Here is an 18,280-nt window from a genome sequence, read left to right as displayed (position 1 = left end):
CTTGTCTCACAGCTGTGTAGGGTCCATGTACAGTAACTTCACACTGGAGGCCAAAGCCCTTGGTTGGGAAAGACTCAAAATAAAAAAAGAACAACAACAACAAAACTTTCCAGCAAAACCGTGAAGGCCCCGCGGCATCAGTGGGCTACTCTGAACCTCATGGTAGGAGAAGGACCTGGAAGGACAAAGACACACCACCACACTGCCGGCAAGGATCTCATCACCTCTGTTTCTCCAAATACTCTCATGGCAGTCAGGCGGGCTGGAGACAGATTTTCAACCAGTGTTTCAACTGTGTTTGGGCTTCACACCACTATGCATAAGAACATGATATATGATCAGTCATATCACTGTTAAAGTCTCTCCTCAACTTTTACAATGTTTAAGGACTCGATGGGATGTATTTTGGACCACACAAATCCCAAAATAAAGTGTGTGTGTGTGGGTGTGTGTGTGCATGTGTGTGTGTGTGTGTGTGTGTGTGTGTGTGTGTGTGTGTGTGTGTGTGTGTGTGTGTGTATGTGCATGACATTTTAAAGTGAGAGAGCTGAGAAAAAAATGAGCTTTTCACCAAAGACCATATGCGGCAGTCATGGCCTGGTGGTACGGAACTGGTCTTGTGACCAGAGGGTCGTGGGTTCAATTCCCAGACCTGAAGCCATGACTGAGGTGCCCTTGAGCAAGGCACCTAACCCCAACTGCTCCCCGGGTGCCGGGCTAGGGCTGCCCACAGCTCTGGGCACGTGTGATCCACAGCCCCCTAGTAATCACTAGTGTGTGTGTGTTCTAACTGCACAGATGGGTTAAAAGCGGAGGACAAATTTAGATTGCGGTGTAAAAATCACAATTGACAAAATACGGCACATTTACATTTATTATAATGTACATACAGTACAAACCATTTGTTCTGCACATGAGGTGAAGTTGATGAGTAATTGTCATGAACAAATCATTGCTCATTGCTCATTGGAAAAATGCTTCGATATTGTACCCTATTGTACCATAATGCTCTACATGCTAAAGTTGCATACATGTCTCATTCTGGAGCACTGGAGCTATGTTTGAAGGACGAGAGCACTGTAGAGGTACAGCACTGAGGGTTGTGACTGTGTGACATAGTGTGTGATACTGTTCACGCTGTTCTCCAGTGGCCAAGGCGTGGCCTCCACTGCCTTTCTTTCATGGAGCCGATTTTCCCCAGGAAGCAGAGTGATTCAGTTGTGGTTGCGCATGGAGATTTCTGCATGTTATGGCCCTTCGAATGGCATTCTCTCTCATTCTCTCTCAGTTCACGTTAAGGTTCCTCCACTGGCCTGAAATATCCTTCCACCTCAGTGAGGAAAGGTAGCAACAAAAAAATGATATGCCTAGTGTGTAAAGTCTGAGTGGAAAACATGTCAGTCTTTGGTCATAAACTGTATGCTTTGCTGACATTAGGGCTTCAACGCTCGGTAATCTTTTAAGTCTGTCTTATGGAAGGCTGGGCTGTATGTTATTGCCCATATTTTTTAATTATTTTGGAAAAGCGTTGTACCAAAAGTGTTACTCATAGCTTAGATTTTGACCTTTTCCTTACATGTTTGTTTGGATAAAGGTCAAACAAATATCAAATCTAATTTTACAGGGAATCCATATATTTTGTCTGACACCAAACGATAATGACCTCCAGATCTGCAGGGTGTATTCAGTGGTTTAACACTGTCTGTAGTTTTTATTATTTTTCCTCTGAATTCTTTGGGGTTATGGGTAATGTTGTGACCTAATTCGGGGAGGAACCCCAGGAAATCCCCCTTACTGAAGCTGAGGTAATTGGGGTCCAGAGGAAGCAACATCTGGATCTCTGGGGTCCTGCAGTGTGCCCTTTTGGATCAGGCCTTAGCTTATATCTCACTTCGAATTGTACGTCCATGTGGCCTAGAGCAACAACTCTTATAAAAGACACTTTTCTGCATTTATTAAATGTTTACTTGGTTTCATTTCTTTTAAAGAACGTATTGTTTTCTATGTATAGGTTCACACCTTGGAAACCCCCTCTTCTATATTCTCAACACATCCCTTCTGTCTCACTCTCAGACTCAGAAATGCATCATCACAGGAATTAGCCTACATAATAGTGGTTATATTAGCACAAGGTGAGTAAATTCAACCCTTGCTTGATTGTGATAAATCCTGGTTCAACATCCGCTGGGTACGACATTAGTAATCACACAGGAAAGCTTTCAGAGTCAAGCACTCTGGACTTTGTAGGGTTTGCCTCTCTGAACATGAGAAAAAGTTCCAGAGTTCATGTTCCATTAACTTTTGAAGCTGTGTGAAAGCATGGGCCTACAGGATGTAATGGTTGGATCAGGCCCACATTAACGTTCGACCACACACATGCACCTGCGCTCTTTGCCTCTTGGTGTCTGATGAAGCAGCCATTTTCATTTCCATGAGTATATCTGCTAGATTTCTACACAAACAAATGCTGAAGTGGCAACTTCATGCAGAGATCAGAGGTCTTTAGTGCAGCTCATGTGGTTGGTGATCTGTATGCTGGTTTGGTGTTATTCTGTTCCTCCCCATGACAGTGGCTAAATATCAGCCCATCACTCACAGCATTATAAATCAGTGCTTGAACTTTGTGAGTACAAACCAAGAAGCTTTTGAACTGCCCTTAGGGATTTGTTCCATTTGAATTGAATGAGGAGAGTATCAGTTACTTCTACTGATATTCATTTTTATAATCTCAAACAAAACTGCTAACTGAAATGGGGGATTATATGCCTAAGAATATTTATTTTATTTGTAATTCAGAAGAAGGAAACACAAAAAAAGGAATTGATTAAACTCTAGATTTATTGTTTTGATAATTCATTGCAACCTACCCATACATTGCTAATGCAGTTTTATAGTGTCATTGAAACTTTAGGTTTTTAAATTATTGTTTCTATGCTGAACCAATAATGTTCTTATTTAAACATTGAGTAGATCATAAGCTTGATGGTAATTTCCATTACACTGAGAGACAATATCTTCCAGCTGATCTCGTTCATAATAAGGGAACTGGGTCTGAAGCCTCATAACAGCCCAATCATGGTCAGCATCTACAACAAAAATAATGCACAATTTTGTAAAACCATTTAAATAAATAGAATATTCCATTGTTTGTGTGTTCCTGCAAAAAAAATGAATATGAACAGAAAGGTACAGTAATATGACTAGAATACACAGCTTATTCCCTTCCATGCAATCGCATTCCAGATCCAGAGAGAGAGCTGCAGAATACCACAGTGCCTGCAGGTTCAACCAGTTCACATAGCTGGACTGACAGGCCGGACGCACTCATGTCGACTGCAGCTCTTTTGCCAAATCTACACCACAAACACTGCCATCCTGTCCCCCCGCCACACACTGCAGGGGAAAACGCTGCCACATCGTTCCATCCACCGCAAAGCGTGAGAAGCTTTGTGGCGTTCTTGTGGCTCTAACCCCAGCAGGAACGTCACTGGGTGCCCCGACGGCCTGAGAGCAGTCTGAGGCACACAGGAGGAGGTTAGAAAAGGCGAGTGGTGACATGATGAGGGTGCAACCACTGCACCCACAGGGACAGATGAGGCTTGTGGAAGGGGCCTGACAGAAGACCATAGAGGGAACTCACAGCCACATGATGTACTGCCTGAGAGGCATATGACTAGTGTTGCGAGGCAGCAGAAGTCAAATCAGGGCCATTCCTGCAGTGGGCAGAAACCAGACCATAACAAGCTCAGAGGCAATATAGGTCACTGTTGTCCACAAGTCAGAGGGTACTGAATGTCTCTAGCAGACAGAGACTGTGTGGATGCTGGTTCTTCATGGTCTGTTCAGTGTTCATCCTCACAGTGATTCAAAAGTAACAGACCAATCACAGACGTGTACTGCATTGGTAAGTATCTCAGAAAACATGTAGACAGACACTAGATAAACAGCACATTAATCTTGCACAGTCATACTGCATGTACTCTGTAAACACCGCTAACTCACGGAAAAGACTGTTTCAGCCACAACTTTTGGCAAAGAGATGAGGAATTTTCAAATGTGGAGATGTTAAAAAAGCTGTGGCCAGACACTGGATAAAACCATAAATCATTACTTAATCTCAAGGTTTTAGGAAACAACATTAAGGATTGCCCAGAGAACTTTCACCTAGTTACAAATGTGTTTATAACAGGTTACATACTTGTTTGTTGTATGCTTAAATCTACCACAGATGAAAACACATTTAAAAAAACATGGATATGGATTTTGGGGAATCTGAGAGAAAGAAAGTGATTCATTCATTTATAATGAATGTGTTAATGCTGTTATTTAATAGTTAGTTCTATGTATGTGATTAATTATTGATCTTATTTCATTTAATTTTATCTGTTATAAACACATTTTCAACTTAATGTTGTTTCTTAAAACCTTGATATTAAGAAATGATTTATGGTTTTATCCAGTTTCTGGCCACAGCTTTTGAGCAGCATGGTGGCTTAGCTGTTAGCATGTTTGCCACTCAGTGCTAGGTTTGGGTCCCTATCTGGGTGGAGTTTCCGTGTTCTTCCATTTGTCTGCGTGGCATCCCTCTGGGGTCTCTGGCTTTCTCCCACAGTCCAGTAACATGGAGGTTAGGTAAAGACTGGTTACCCTAAAACTGTCCTGGTCTGCTTGTGTGTGTGAATGACTCTGACTGCATGCCCACAGTCTCTCCCCTTCCTGCTCCACATGTGGTCCCCCATGGAGTTGTGGTTTCTGGTTGAAAGTACACTGTGCAATTGGTTGCTGCTTCTCATTGGTGTGTTGATTGGATGTAAAAGCTGTGTGATGATTGTAAAGTGTCATTGGGTTCTGAGAAAGGAATAAAAGTTCATTCATTTGTAAATAGTTTGTTAGCATTTATTCATGCTATTTAATAAAGGACCATTTTCTTTCAAAAGAAATTGCATTTCTTGGTTCTTCTTCACTGCCAAAGCCAAACTGGTACAGGGTTGCCAACTTTTCAAGATCGCTTGGAGTGAGATTTGAACCTGGAGGGGGTGGCGAGTGTAAATTGTTGATGGGGGGGTGTCGAACGTAAGTTGTTGACGGGGGGGGCTTGGCGAATGTAAATTGTTACCGGGGCGGTGTAAAATGGACACAAATTAAGTATTATATCGTGATCGATTGCCAGTGGTTGGCGCCACAGCGAACTAGTAACTCATTGAATCATAGATATGGATCAGAGGTAAATAAACTAGATTTTTTTTTTCGGCATGAGAAATTTGAAGTGTGGCGTGAGAGCGTGTGAAGACGGTCAAATACATGTGTCTCACGCTCAATGCGTGAGTTAGCAACCCTGTGGTATCAGAAATAGGATGTCACACTTCTATATTTTACACTTAGCACACATGGTACACTAGTGTACCTTGTCTTTTACTTACATACTGGCACTTCTCACTATATCACGTTCTGTGCATAATGACTACAGTGACCCTGAACGTCCACTGTGCTCCAAAGGAAAAACATGCTGCAAATAGGAAAAACAAATGCATCAAAATGACAATACATATGCTACATTCCAGAAGAGTGCTGCGAATTCAGAAACGCTGCAAATACAGCCACAACACAACGGAAGTGTTTCTGGAACTATTTTACACCAGGACTCTATATTGGTTTTTATCCATAAACAACTGTTATACAGTTTCTCATTACGTTGAACAGAACCTAAATAGTAAAGCTGTTTAAATGTAGCTAGCTAGCTGCAGGGTTGCCAACTCTCACACATTGAGTGTGAGACACACGCATTTGACCGTCTTCACACGCTCTCACGCCACACTTGCGATTTCTCACACTGAAAAAAAATATCTAGTTTATTTACATCTGATCCACATCTATGATTCAATGAGTTACTAGTTCGCTCTGGCGCCAACCACTGGCAATTGATTGCGATATAATACTTAATTTGTGTCCATTTTACATTTTACGTTTATGACGGATCACTGCTGAATTGTTGAGGTCATACCGTTGCGCTTTCAGCCCTTCTCTACACTCTCTGTCAGTTTGCTCTATTACAATGTGTCTCGCCACCTTTCTCTTTCTTGGTCTTTCTCTCACTACTCTATTACTTATTCTAGTCCCTATCTCCGGCGCCGCTCTCTGGCCCATAAGTTGTCCCCCAGCTGTCATACTTCCTATCAGTTTTTCTTTTATTTTGGGAAGGGTTTTTCTGTTTGTCGCGGCATTCCCCTGCTGCCAGTTACTTCCCCTGGCGTCCTTAATTCTGTTTTTACGCGTTGAGCTTTCAGCATCTTTTGAGTTACTTTAGTATAGGAGTGTGCAGGCTACTAAATGCAGGTCAGAAGCAGCAAGCTATCATTAGTGCTACTCCTAGCATTGATGAGTAACCAACTACATTAACAATAATGTGCAATAAAGTGCAATTTTTGGTCAAAGGTTCAAAGAGCGTCGAAGAGGAGATGGCATGCTGGATGTCAGTGAAGTTTCTGGTGTCTGTGTGCTGTAGGTAGAGGAGAAACTGTACACTCACTGCTGAGAGCCTGAACCAGATAGGAGAACAGTCAATGGTGAAGCAGGTATGATGATAAGCTGCTGAAGGTATGAAGGTAAGCTGCTGGTCACGCTGCTACAACCAGGCGAGTTCCTTATGACATAATATATGGCTGGGAATCGATGACCAACCCAATCAATCTTTCACTCGCAGCTGAATGAATGAATGAATTGTTCAACTTGTATAGCGCCTTTCTAGAACCCAAGGTCGCTTTACAATTTTTATACAGATACAACTCTTACACACTCAATCACACACTGGCGAGAAGCGGCAGCCAATTGCGCACAGCGTACTCTCAACCACAGCCCCCTGGGGGACTGAATGGGGTGCAGGAAGGGGAGAGAGGACAGACCCTAGTGGCAGAGCACCATCCACCACTGGGCATACAAGCACACACACATTCATGCACACACACTCAGACAACTGCTTTTTAATGGACATGAAGAGACAGACACACAGTCAGGGAGAATTTGTCAGGGAATCAGGGAATGCCAATTTACCTAATCTCCATGTTTTTGGACTGTGGGAGGAAACCGGAGACCCCGGAGGAAACCCACGCAGACACGGGGAGAACGTGGAAACTCCACTCAGATAGGGACTTAAACCCAAGACCCCAGTGCTGAGAGGCAAACGTGCTAACCACCAAGCCACCGTGTTGCCCACGTGAGCTGAGTTGACGTGAGTGGGAGGAGGTGGCTCCCGGTCATAGCGGGGGAGTCCTGGTCTGCACCCATGTGAGGTATATGCTAGTGGTGTGTTCCCAGTGGGTCAGAACCATGATTCTCCTCAAAATGAAAACACTGCAACTGGACAAGTGAAGCAGAGCTAGTCAGGTCTCCAGGCAGGGCAATATGGAGGATGTGCATGAACTGAGTTCCTCTGTGAGCTGTGGAGATTCCTCATGGGTTTACTGTTATAAACTCACTGCTACACCAGCTGTGTCCCAGTGGGATGAGGAGGATGAGTCTGCATCTGCTGCTCTATGGGAGGCTCCAGTGCTGATCTTAGGGCATCGAGTAAGTCTTGGACACAGATGTCAGAAATATTTACATCAGAACTACTGCATGATGAGGATGTTATGCAGTTTACACTCTTCCATCTATGGTGTCTTTTTTGTCCAGTATACTGATCAGGCCTCACTGACATGACTGATGCAGTTCAGAAGATGTGAGGATCAAGTAGAAAAGGTGGATCACAACACTGCTGGAAAAGCATTTCACCATCTCACACCATGCAGGACAACTACTCTGTGATGCTGATCTCTTGTCTCGCTAATGAAGAATGTCCGCAGAATGCTGGCAGCTTTTAGTGCTGTACAGTCTGGGGAAGTCCGTACTGGGTTGGGCATGGGCAGCCGGGCATGGACAGCCTGGCATGGGGCACTGGGGTGTTGGACAAATGCTGAAGCAGCTTTGAATCTACTGGCTTCTTGCATGGACATAGAAGTGACGTAGAAGTGACGTAGAAGTGCCACAACCAGTGCTCAGTGAAGACGGAGCTGCTGCAGCAATCAAAAGCCGCACTTCAACTTCTCTATTTCAACATGTCTATATGGCCCAAGGCATACTGAGTTTCAGACTAGAAAATATCCACGATAGCAGAACAGATAGTGGAGTTCTTCAGAGCCTGCGGAGGAGCAGCCACTATAAGCACAACTCTGAGGTGGCTGTCATGGCTGAGGTGTGTGGTCATGCCACTGCAGCATGCAGGAGACAACTGGGTTCACTCGAGCTCTGCTGATGTTTGTCTATGAGCTTATGACCCCCAAGGAACTTGTGTTGGGTCGAGTAACAGGATCTGAGGAGAACATCTCTCCCAGAGAAGGATGAACTGCACCACAGCTTGGACCAGCTCTCCTGAAATCAGCTGGGAGGTGACAGCGCTCACTAGAATCAAGCCTATGAAACCACTCTGCTAGAGACAGGCACTCTTACTAGGGACAAACACTCTCATCAGTTACAGGCACTATCACCAGTTACAGACACTCTCACCAGGGGCAGACACTCTGATCAGGGTTGCAAGTGTGGTTGCACAGTATGTTCCACAGAACAAACCCCCCCCCCCCCCCCCCCCCCCCCACACACACACACACACACACACACACACACCTGATGGAAACAACTGTGTTTCCTGATTCTTCAACACCAATACAACAAAATGTTGTATTTTTATATTTAAAATTTTTACATTTATTGATTTTCTACTTAGGAAAATCAACATATAGAATTAGTCTATATGATCCTGACACAATTAGGTTAAAGATCTGGAGTTAATGAAGTCGTTCTAACTTGAATGTAGCATGTCTGAAGACCACAGATCTACAAGTAAAGGCAACGCTGCATGTAAACAGCTAGCCTGTTTTTCTAGATACCTCTGCAGAAGCATTCAGGCATCAGATGTACCAGACTGCTGTCAAATAAGGCATATCAATAATACTTGTCAGTTAACTTTTTCCTGGCATGTATTTTGGATCCAAACCAAATCAATGTCAAACATGCAGGTTTCTGTCTGAACTACCCTCTCTCACTGAATGTACCTAATGCTCCTTTATGAATTCTGCAGCACTAACACAGTATCTCAGTATATGACATTTCTTTTGCATGTGAAGGATTTAGTGGATTACTTTTATTTCAATAGTATGCTACACTGCTAAGCAGTTTCTGACAAAGAAAACATGACTGGGAAGGGAGGCAGAGTCCCGCACAATATCATTGCCGCACAGAGACAAATTACATTTTGATGTGAAAAGACAACACAAAGGAAACAATTACAGATATTCTGTGCAATTCAGAAGTGTAAACATGCACCATGGCTGTCACATAAGGCTTCCTCACCCTCTTCCTCTTCCATTCTGGCACCGTCAGACTGGAGCTGTGGTGGAAAAGCCCCGAGAGATAAGACCGGGTCCTGCGGGCCGTCTGCCTCCCACATGTTGCTCCCCTCTAGTGGAGACAGGGGGGGCTGTGATGCTCTACCTGATCCCCTCGCCTCCAATCTGTCTAGGAAAGCCAAGTTCACCCTGGAGGAAGCCATGTAACACCCCGTCAAAACACCCTTTTAAAAAAAATTTTTTATTTTTTTTTAAGAATTAGGTGTCCATACCGCAAATGTGCACTGGTCTCCTCCTGTAGCTTTTGTTTTTCCTCCAACTTTTCACCCTGGAAATGATCAGTTTACAGAAAGTTCATTTTTAATGGGAAATGTCCCATCTGGCTATAGCGAAACTGCAGTAGGCTGTAGTGAGAAACCCTTCATTACTTTTTAGCAGTCAATTAAAGTTGCTATATTGACTTTTTTAGGTTTATGCAAAGACATTATGTCAATATGAAATTCTCTATATTTCATCATTATCACTAAAATGCATATTAACCAACAGAGGAATAATTAAATCCATAATAGAACCACTGTGTGCCCAGAGTAATCTAGAATACTTTCAGCTGTTGAGACATTAAGTGTCATTTTATTCTGTAGTATGCTGGGGGAGAACTACTGCAGTAAAGGACACTGAGAGACATAACTGGACACAGTGGAGAGAGTGGACACTGTAGTGGGGAGCAGGACACTGGTAAAGATGCCAGTGATCATTAAGTTTTCCTCGCACCCACTACAGATCAGAGACTGCTCCACTATGGACTGCTCCACTATAGACTGCTCCACCACCGTGGCAGGGAGGAACACTTTCATGCGTTCTCCCTCCAACCACCACTGTATTAATCTGTATTTTGCAGGAAGGCTGCATCTTTTGGGCACTTATTACTGTAGAGCAATACTGTAATGCAGCAACTGTGGGAAGAGTCATAGCAGTTGAGGCAGGTTGAGGCTCAGTAACAACATGATCTGATCTGATCTTATCTGATCTGATCTGATCTTATGTCAGTGCCAAACTATGCTAGTTCTCCTTCATTTCTTTTTTCTGGACATGGCTGAGTTTTTATTCCAGTGTTGATATGAACCTGAAAAGCAGGTTCTGTTTCTGCAGATGGGTTTTGTTGGCACTGTGCGGTACCTTTATCCTCAGATCTTCTTTCTTTTGCTGGAGGGCTGTCTGCACTTCAGCCCTTCTGGCCTCCCTGTGCTCACGCCCTCGGGCCTGCGGGACAGAAAGATGTGAGTGGTCAGTGTCACGATGGCCTTGTCCTTGCTGCAGGTGACCCAACCGCATGGCTTGGCTTGGGGGTCTGCATGGAAGGATCAATGTGAGCTGCCTTTTTATGACGTAAACTTTGGTTTCTCATGGTGCTGCAAAATGAGGCACTGGGAGAGGGGAGGGGCAGGAGATGAAGAGATCCATTGTGTGTTTGGTCAGACAGCCTGGGGATATCAGGCAGGGGCTGCTCTATTTGGAATGGCCTGAGAGTAAGAGGACTAGGTGGGACGACCTGGGCCTGGCACTGTGGGAAGCCGACACAAAGGATCCTTTGCGCAAACAGAGGATATGGGGGAGATTAATCTGTCTTGTGGAACCATCACTGAAACCATAACAATCCTCGGTGGCCACAAAACCACATCAAGGCCCAAACTTTCCACAAACACTTTGATCGGCAGGCCTATGACATTTGGGTTGGAGCATTTCATTACTTAGCCTGGAGACGCTCCAGATACTTAAATCAATATGCTGAAAAGTATGATCAAAAATGTCTTATTCTAGTAAACTAACAGAAAAATTGCACTGCACGAGACACAAGTGCTGTTGCTTCATTTCCTCCCAGATCTGTTCCTTGTAGCATTAACAAATGAGATGTCTATTAGTCTATTATTGCTTTTCTTTTGTAGACACATAGCAAAACCTTTCTTTGCTCTCCACGGGACCTGAAAATGCAATGTTAACAGTGCTGACAGATGCCACATAAAGTGGTTCATTCAGTAGTATAGCCAGGCCTCAAGCTTTTCATGGTAACCCCAGTCTCCTGTCTGTAAAATCATCCCTGGCTGAGGCAGACATAGATCAAAACTAACCAAAATAAACACCCTATCCCTGCAGATTTTACAGTTAAACTCCTGTTAAACAACACTTGTTATTTCCCTGTAAGAACCTAATACCCTGACAACTAAATTAGATCATTTTGAGATTTAAAAAACTACTAATCTGTTGTTCCCCATGTCAGTTCAATACATATTTCAGCAGAAAAACAGAGTGATGCAATTACATTGACTCTGGAGGTGAGAGTCTATTACAGTCTATTACATCCTCATATACTGATTGTGGTGTGTTGGAGACTGTCCAGGTACTTTCAGTAGATCAATGCAGATTATTCCACACCAGTCTGTCAAACCTTCCTGTGCTCTCACATCCTCTTTGTGGGCCAGGCTCACCGTGAACTCTGGGAAGTCCCCTGAACTCGGTTTGCCTCTGCGCAGAAGCACCAATCACTTGTACACATTAGCTGGCCATGAAGACAAAGTCTGTGTTTACATTTTGAAAAAGTCAGTCATGGAGTCAGATGGCGGTGTCTGATGTGAGGGTAACGAGGAGATAATTCAGGGGGTGGAGTGGGAGGCTCTGAGTGATCTCTGCACTTCTACTCTACACCATGTTGAAGCCCCTGAGTGGCGTTTGTTTACTCAGAAAACATGCATCAAAGTCAGATCAATGGGTGTGAATTAGTCCTGGGCCTAAGGCTGTAACCTCAGTGCCACAGCTATGCAGTAAAGTCTTGAACCCAGGCCTCTTAAACACACAGAGCATTCTTTAGCTGCCGTCTTACCCAAGATGACGTTGGTGTGGAGGTGCTTGTTGCCATAGGAACTGAGCTGGACCTCTCAAGCCTTTGAAGATACTCTTCTCTTCTCCTGCAGGATGTAAGACCATGATGATGGTTAATGTTCTAAACAGTACATTGTTACATCAATTACATGTGTTTTTATTGTCATTTATTTATGTATATTAATGTTAATATAGGCAATACAGATCATAAAAGTGCTGAATTTCACAAACTGTTTTTACTCCAGGATTTTCCAGCTTTTAGAAATTAGATATATCAAATGAAAAAACGAATTCCTAGATCCTGACTGTAAATGAGACTCATGACTGCAGTGGTGTAGCTGTTCATGACATTATCATCAGCAGTCACTGGTGTAGCTGTTCAGGACATTATCATCAGCAGTCACTGGTGTAGCCATAGCCGCGGGAAGGTATTTTGCTTAGGGCAGGGGTACTCAACTGGCGGACCGCGGTCCGGAACTGGACCCGAACGCAGTCCTGTCCGGACTCCGGACCTAATCTCATTCCTGATTAACTGGATACAGACCAAAAAAAAAAACCGGAGCATTTATTTCAGGGCTATTGAAAAAACACTCCGTCACGACGAGTGTTACTTTTGCCACCCCGCTCAACAACTGAAGGGTAGTGTTGCGCTTTACAGCGTCACAGCAAATATGCAAATACAAGCCCTACACTCTGAGTTTGACAGCAAGTACAGCACACAAGATACATATACACCAGCTATTTAACAGAGAAATGCACTCTGCACAGCGGCAGGACAAACCACTGTCCTACCTCAGGGTTGCCAACTCTCACGCATTGAGCGTGAGACACACGCATTTGACCGTCTTCACACACTCTCACGCCACACATCCGATATCTCACGCCGGAAAAAAAATCTAGTTTATTTACCTCTGATCCATATCTATGATTCAATGAGTTACTAGTTCGCTCTGGCTCCAATCACCGGCGATCGATAGATCGCGTTATAATACTTAATTTGTGTCCATTTTACGTTCGCCAAACCCCCCCTCCTCAACAATTTAAACTCGCCACCGCCTCCAGGTTCAAATCTCACTCCAAGCGATCTTGAAAAGTTGGCAACCCTGCTACCTTCTTTCTGCAGCTGCGCCCAGGTGTCTCATAAAACCCCAAACGTAGCCTTTCTGTCAGGGTTGGTGCTAATGAAAGTCTTCATTAAAACGTGAATATCCAAACTCTCCAAAATGTGACTGTGCACATGCATAAGTGCTAGATGTGTCAGTCTCTTTTGTGTCATTGTAGTGCGTAACCAGGTTTTCAGGCGGCGCAGAGCTGAGAACGTTCGGAGCCCGTAAGGTGACATGTAAAAAAATAATAACGCATGGCCACGACTTATTAACGCGTGGGAACAAGATATTTAAGGCAGGGGAACAAGATAATTAACACGTGGGAACGAGATCATTAAGGCGTGGGAACGAGATACTAATGTCGCCTTTCACGCGTGGCAACAAAGTTTATTTTTTCACAGCAAAGCAAGCAGCTCCCAGGGATGTTCGCGTACTGACTGCCAAGGGGGGGGGGGGGGGGGGGGGTGTGCAATAACTGACTGCCCAAGGAAGGTAAACCTGGCTTTATATAAAGTAATACTTAATTATCTCGTTCACACGCATTAATGATCTCGTTCCCACGCGTTAATTATCTCGTTCGCACGCGTTAGTAAGTCATGGCCACGCGTTATTGTATTTTTTACATGATGTCACCTTACGGGCTCCGTAGTAAACACTTCGTGTTTGAGGATGGAGCTAGGTATACTTGTTGCTATGTCCTGCACGCTGTTGCACTGTGAACCTTGAATGACATCACCAAGCATTTTTTATTGAAGTTCCAGGTGCACTCTGTCACCATTTAGCTGCTATGGATGTTGAAAGGACTGTAACCAGATTATTATTATTAGTAGTAGTAATAACAATATTTACTAAATGATTTTTTTTTCAGTTATTTGTTTTATTCATTTTTATTTTTTGGTATCTATCATTTTTCTTTAGTTACAGATGTTTGAATTTATACTTGTAGTGCCCACAGGGGGTGCTGCAGCACCCCCAGCACCCCTACTTCCCGCGGTTATGGGTGTAGCTGTACAGGACATTATCATCAGCAGTCACTGGTGTAGCTGTTCAGGACATTATCATCAGCAGTCACTGGTGCTTTTGTGCATCACAGACCTCTCTTCCTTTTTACTTGACCTTCCCAATTCAGTGCAGAAATGTTTTCTACTGAAGCAGCTGTAGTGGGAAAGTGCTGCTGGTATTGTTGAAACTGTGTTCTCTGGTCTGTTGGTTTTGGACCAGAGCCAGGAGAGCAGTGGTGATCAGCTTCCTCCCATTATAATACTGCATTCTTACCTCCATGGGGCATCGGGCACTTTCTACTGCTAATGTGCAAACGTACATTTGTAGATCACATTGATACAGCTCCCTTCTCTGCTCTTCCTCCTTCTTCTTCTTCATCTCCAGAATATTGGCCTGCAGTGTAATTTAAACAATTAACTGCATTGTCTCTTGTTCTAGTTTTTGTATTTGGAAATCATTTTCACCATATGTATAAGACTGCAGAATTTTAACAATGAGCAGAAATTAGCACACTTATAAGAAAGATTTATATTAAAACAGTTTATGGGACTCCTAAACCATAATTTCACTGATTTAAACCACTATTACACTAATATAAACCACTACTACACTGACATAAACCACTATTACACTAATATAAACTACTATTACACTGCTTGGCTGCAGAAGTCATCAGTAAAACTCTATAATGAGGTCAGTTTGATCCTATTTAATTGCAGTAGACAAGATGACTTATGTGGTAGGAGTATGCACTGACATCTAGAGTTTCAAGGATGAACTACAATGATGTCATATTACCTCCACATTAAAATATGAAATCACTGATGTTTTAATCTTAGCAAATCTATAAATGTAACATCTGTCATGACGAGAATAATGTCACACCTTTTCTCTCTGAGCAGCCTTAATTTTCTCATTCTTTTCCTTCTCATCCTGTCTCTTCCTTTTGTCCATTTCATTTTTTTTCAGCTGCAGAAAACCACAGAATAAAACATTCAGGTACACCACAAATGTGCATAAATGTATGAGGCGTAGAAAACTGGAATTGGTCTTTTCAAACAGCAAGTGAAAACCTTCTTCTGTAGCTTTGAACTGGAGGCCTCCACCTGCTGCCGCTGTCTAACTTCTGCTAATGATACACTTCCACCTAGAAGAGTGAATCATTCAGTAGGTTCTAAAGTATTTTGCTTTGACGTTTGTGTTTAAGATCAGAGACTTAGATTTGTGTTTCAGAGTCTTAGATATGTTTACCTAGCGTCTCTGGTTGTAGGTGGATGGGGCCGGGTTGGTGTTCAGTCTTCCATCTGGCCAGATCTTCTAGCTCTTTCTGGGATACTGCATAAGAATGGATGAAATGAGATACATCTAGCTACTCTAAATCTTGGATATGTATAATTATAGGGTTTAAGATGACAAACATTATTACTGTTATTCAAACCCACCAGCAGGAAGTCCTTCTAAAAAATGTAAGACATAAGCTTTAATAAAGGGAGGGGGAGCCTTAGCAGCCTCCTGGCTTACTTCTCAGCATTTTGCTCCGTTTTGATTCGTTTGGCGGCACCATGGAGTATCCTGTAAAGCTGAGTGGGCAGAAACATAATTGGATACAGCAGGTAAGCTTTACTCACTCTCCAAATCCATGTGCTGAACTTAAAAACAAACTCCATTAGCTCATATGCCAAGCATGTCCCAAACAAAGGAGGGGCCATCTGTAATTTTATAGTAAATAGAGACCAAATACATTTTCACAAACAACCAATCTGGAACTCCCCTTCAAACCCAGCCATAGTCAGCTATGACACATATAAGGCCATCCAGAAAGACACTGCCTGCTAAGGAAAATCACCATCCACACCCTAAACAGCACATCTGTATAATGATTCACATCTGTATCATAGTAAAGATCTTAGACATGCCCACTGTCCAATAGAATGTTTACACTGCATCATAAAACTTTAATCATCCAAGCTGTAAAGCCCTTCAATCATAGGCATCATCTGTTGTTGTTGTTTGTGTTTTTGAGGGTCAACAGCAATAAAGGGTGTGATAATAATAATCCCTGCTCATGTTATAATGAGGACTAATTTTATTAGTCCTCATTATAACAGATTGGCATGGAGGACTAATTTTATGTAAATAGAATTATTACAAAATTAAGGTAAGCAATACTCTCTATGCAGAGACAGCCAATCCACTATATCTTCTCTTCATCCTCTAACACACGTAACTGAAGTATTTAGCTAATGAACGCTCTTTTTGAGTTATATGCGTTATAACGCTTCACTACTGAGTTCAAAGGCCCGTGAAAGAGCGCGGAAATTATATGGATCTGGTATTAGCCATGATAGCAGGTTTTGCGCATGCGTCAAATTTGTTTACTTGAAAGAGTTTCGTTTCAGGTTGGTTCTGCTGCTGAAACGAAAGGGAAACTATAGACAGCTTTTTAAAATGTTACAACAAATGCCCATAAAACCGTACCTGTAAACATTTGTTAACACCGATTTGCATATTTCCGTAACCTATTAGTCTACAGGGAATTACGCTATAATATATCATAACCTGACAAAAGTTGCCCAGATAGCCTTCATAATATAGGCTATATTCGTAATATAAGTTTACAAATGAATACAGATTAAATACAGTTATAAGATGTAAAAATACAAAAATAAATATTTTAATCTGGATTTCACTTACGTGTCTGTATTCTGGGTGTTTTGGTGAGGTTTCCCAAGTGATCTGCCGTCGTCAGTCATGTATCCTCCGTTGTTTATCCCCGTGTGTGGCGTACTCATACCACTGCTATCTGGATCCATACTTTGATTACTTAATCAAGGTACCAAATAAATAAACCAGGATTATCGGTTGCTAGTAATTGATATGAAATCTAGGTTGAATTATGTAGGTGTGTCCTCGTGCAGTTTCGACTTTGCCAAGTGAAGCGGACAGGTGGAGAATCTCTATAATGTGAACGCCAACATTTTAGAGGTCCCGCCTCAAACCGGTGAATGGCAGGTTCATTACATTATGAATTTAGTCTCAAGAGCTGGGAAAACACCACGTACATGAGCGCTGTAAGACCAGGATTGGAAACGCTTAACTAAAGGTTCAGCATCTTTAAAGTGAAAAAAAAAAAAACAAATTTACAAACAGTTTCAACATTATAACATAACAGGATATATAACAGGATGTTATCTTCAAATTTTTATGCTTGGGGTCAATGAGGCCCCAGCAATTTAACCCTAAATAAACCGATTGTAATTAAAATAGTTACCAGAACACCGGTTCTGGCTAGATTTATGCCCTGAGCAAACCACGCCCCCCCCTCCCACACACACACACACACACACACACACACACACACACCACTAACACAACAATACGTTACATATTTGTATTATTTTATCAGTTACATCATCCATATGATCTGTTGTGCAACTGTATAATTGATGCTGATGATGGAAAGTCCAGAGAGACACTCCTGTGTCATAGTGGACCTCAAGTATGTTTTAATAAACTTCAGCTTGGAAAAACTTTCTGCTTCAGCTACTGTTACTGGAAGGGTCAAACCAATTCTGAGTGCAGTCCACAGACTGGGGTCGATTTCTGTGAGCTCTTTCTCGTGGATGAAAGTCAGCAGCTCCAGTAGAGTTATGGACTTTGATGGAAGGTCAGGGAAATTCTCTGGCATCCACGTCTGAGTGTCCTCTAAAGTGCAGTGAAGTTGGCAGGGTCTCACATTCTTTTTGCAGCTCGTTATCGGGGAGGTTTCTGAAGTTTAGAGAGCACTCCAAACTTTTCTCTCACATTCTGCAGTGTGGAAAATCTTTCCTGAACAGCTGAAGCTGCAGCATCAACAACAACATTGAACACTGTGACCTCCTGCTTCTTCAGAGCATCACATAAACGCTCATCAAATGCCTC

General features: G+C 42.8%; 1 protein-coding gene across 1 annotated transcript; it reads right to left on the bottom strand.

Annotated features, from left to right (window-relative positions):
• Nucleotides 1–2,820: 2,820 nt before the first annotated feature.
• epsti1 (epithelial stromal interaction 1) lies at nt 2,821–17,443 on the bottom strand. The gene is made up of 11 exons (XM_076985496.1): nt 17,054–17,443; nt 15,881–15,939; nt 15,611–15,694; nt 15,433–15,506; nt 15,245–15,328; nt 14,679–14,752; nt 12,253–12,337; nt 10,554–10,637; nt 9,650–9,705; nt 9,382–9,566; nt 2,821–3,086 (listed from the first exon to the last, which is right to left on the bottom strand). Exons 1-11 carry the CDS (start codon nt 17,170–17,172, stop codon nt 2,956–2,958), a joined length of 1,035 nt encoding a protein of 344 aa, XP_076841611.1. The 5' UTR covers nt 17,173–17,443; the 3' UTR covers nt 2,821–2,955.
• Between the last annotated feature and the right edge of the window lie 837 nt (nt 17,444–18,280).

The sequence above is a fragment of the Brachyhypopomus gauderio genome, unplaced genomic scaffold, assembly GCF_052324685.1.
Source record: "Brachyhypopomus gauderio isolate BG-103 unplaced genomic scaffold, BGAUD_0.2 sc40, whole genome shotgun sequence".
In the NCBI taxonomy this organism is placed as follows: Eukaryota; Metazoa; Chordata; class Actinopteri; order Gymnotiformes; family Hypopomidae; genus Brachyhypopomus; species Brachyhypopomus gauderio.
The sequence above is the reverse complement of the archived record's forward strand: the minus strand, read 5'-3'. Positions and strand labels throughout refer to the sequence as shown.

Bases quoted from the DNA above. Each gene is read 5' to 3' on its own strand.
- epsti1 (XM_076985496.1), bottom strand. From the start codon at position 17,172: ATGGATCCAGATAGCAGTGGTATGAGTACGCCACACACGGGGATAAAC. The intron at 10,638-12,252 runs GTAAGACGGCAG...TCTGTCCCGCAG, and splicing joins CCACACCAACGTCATCTTGG to GCCCGAGGGCGTGAGCACAG. The intron at 3,087-9,381 runs GTGAGGAAGCCT...TTTTTGTTGTAG, and splicing joins CAGAATGGAAGAGGAAGAGG to ATGCTGACCATGATTGGGCT.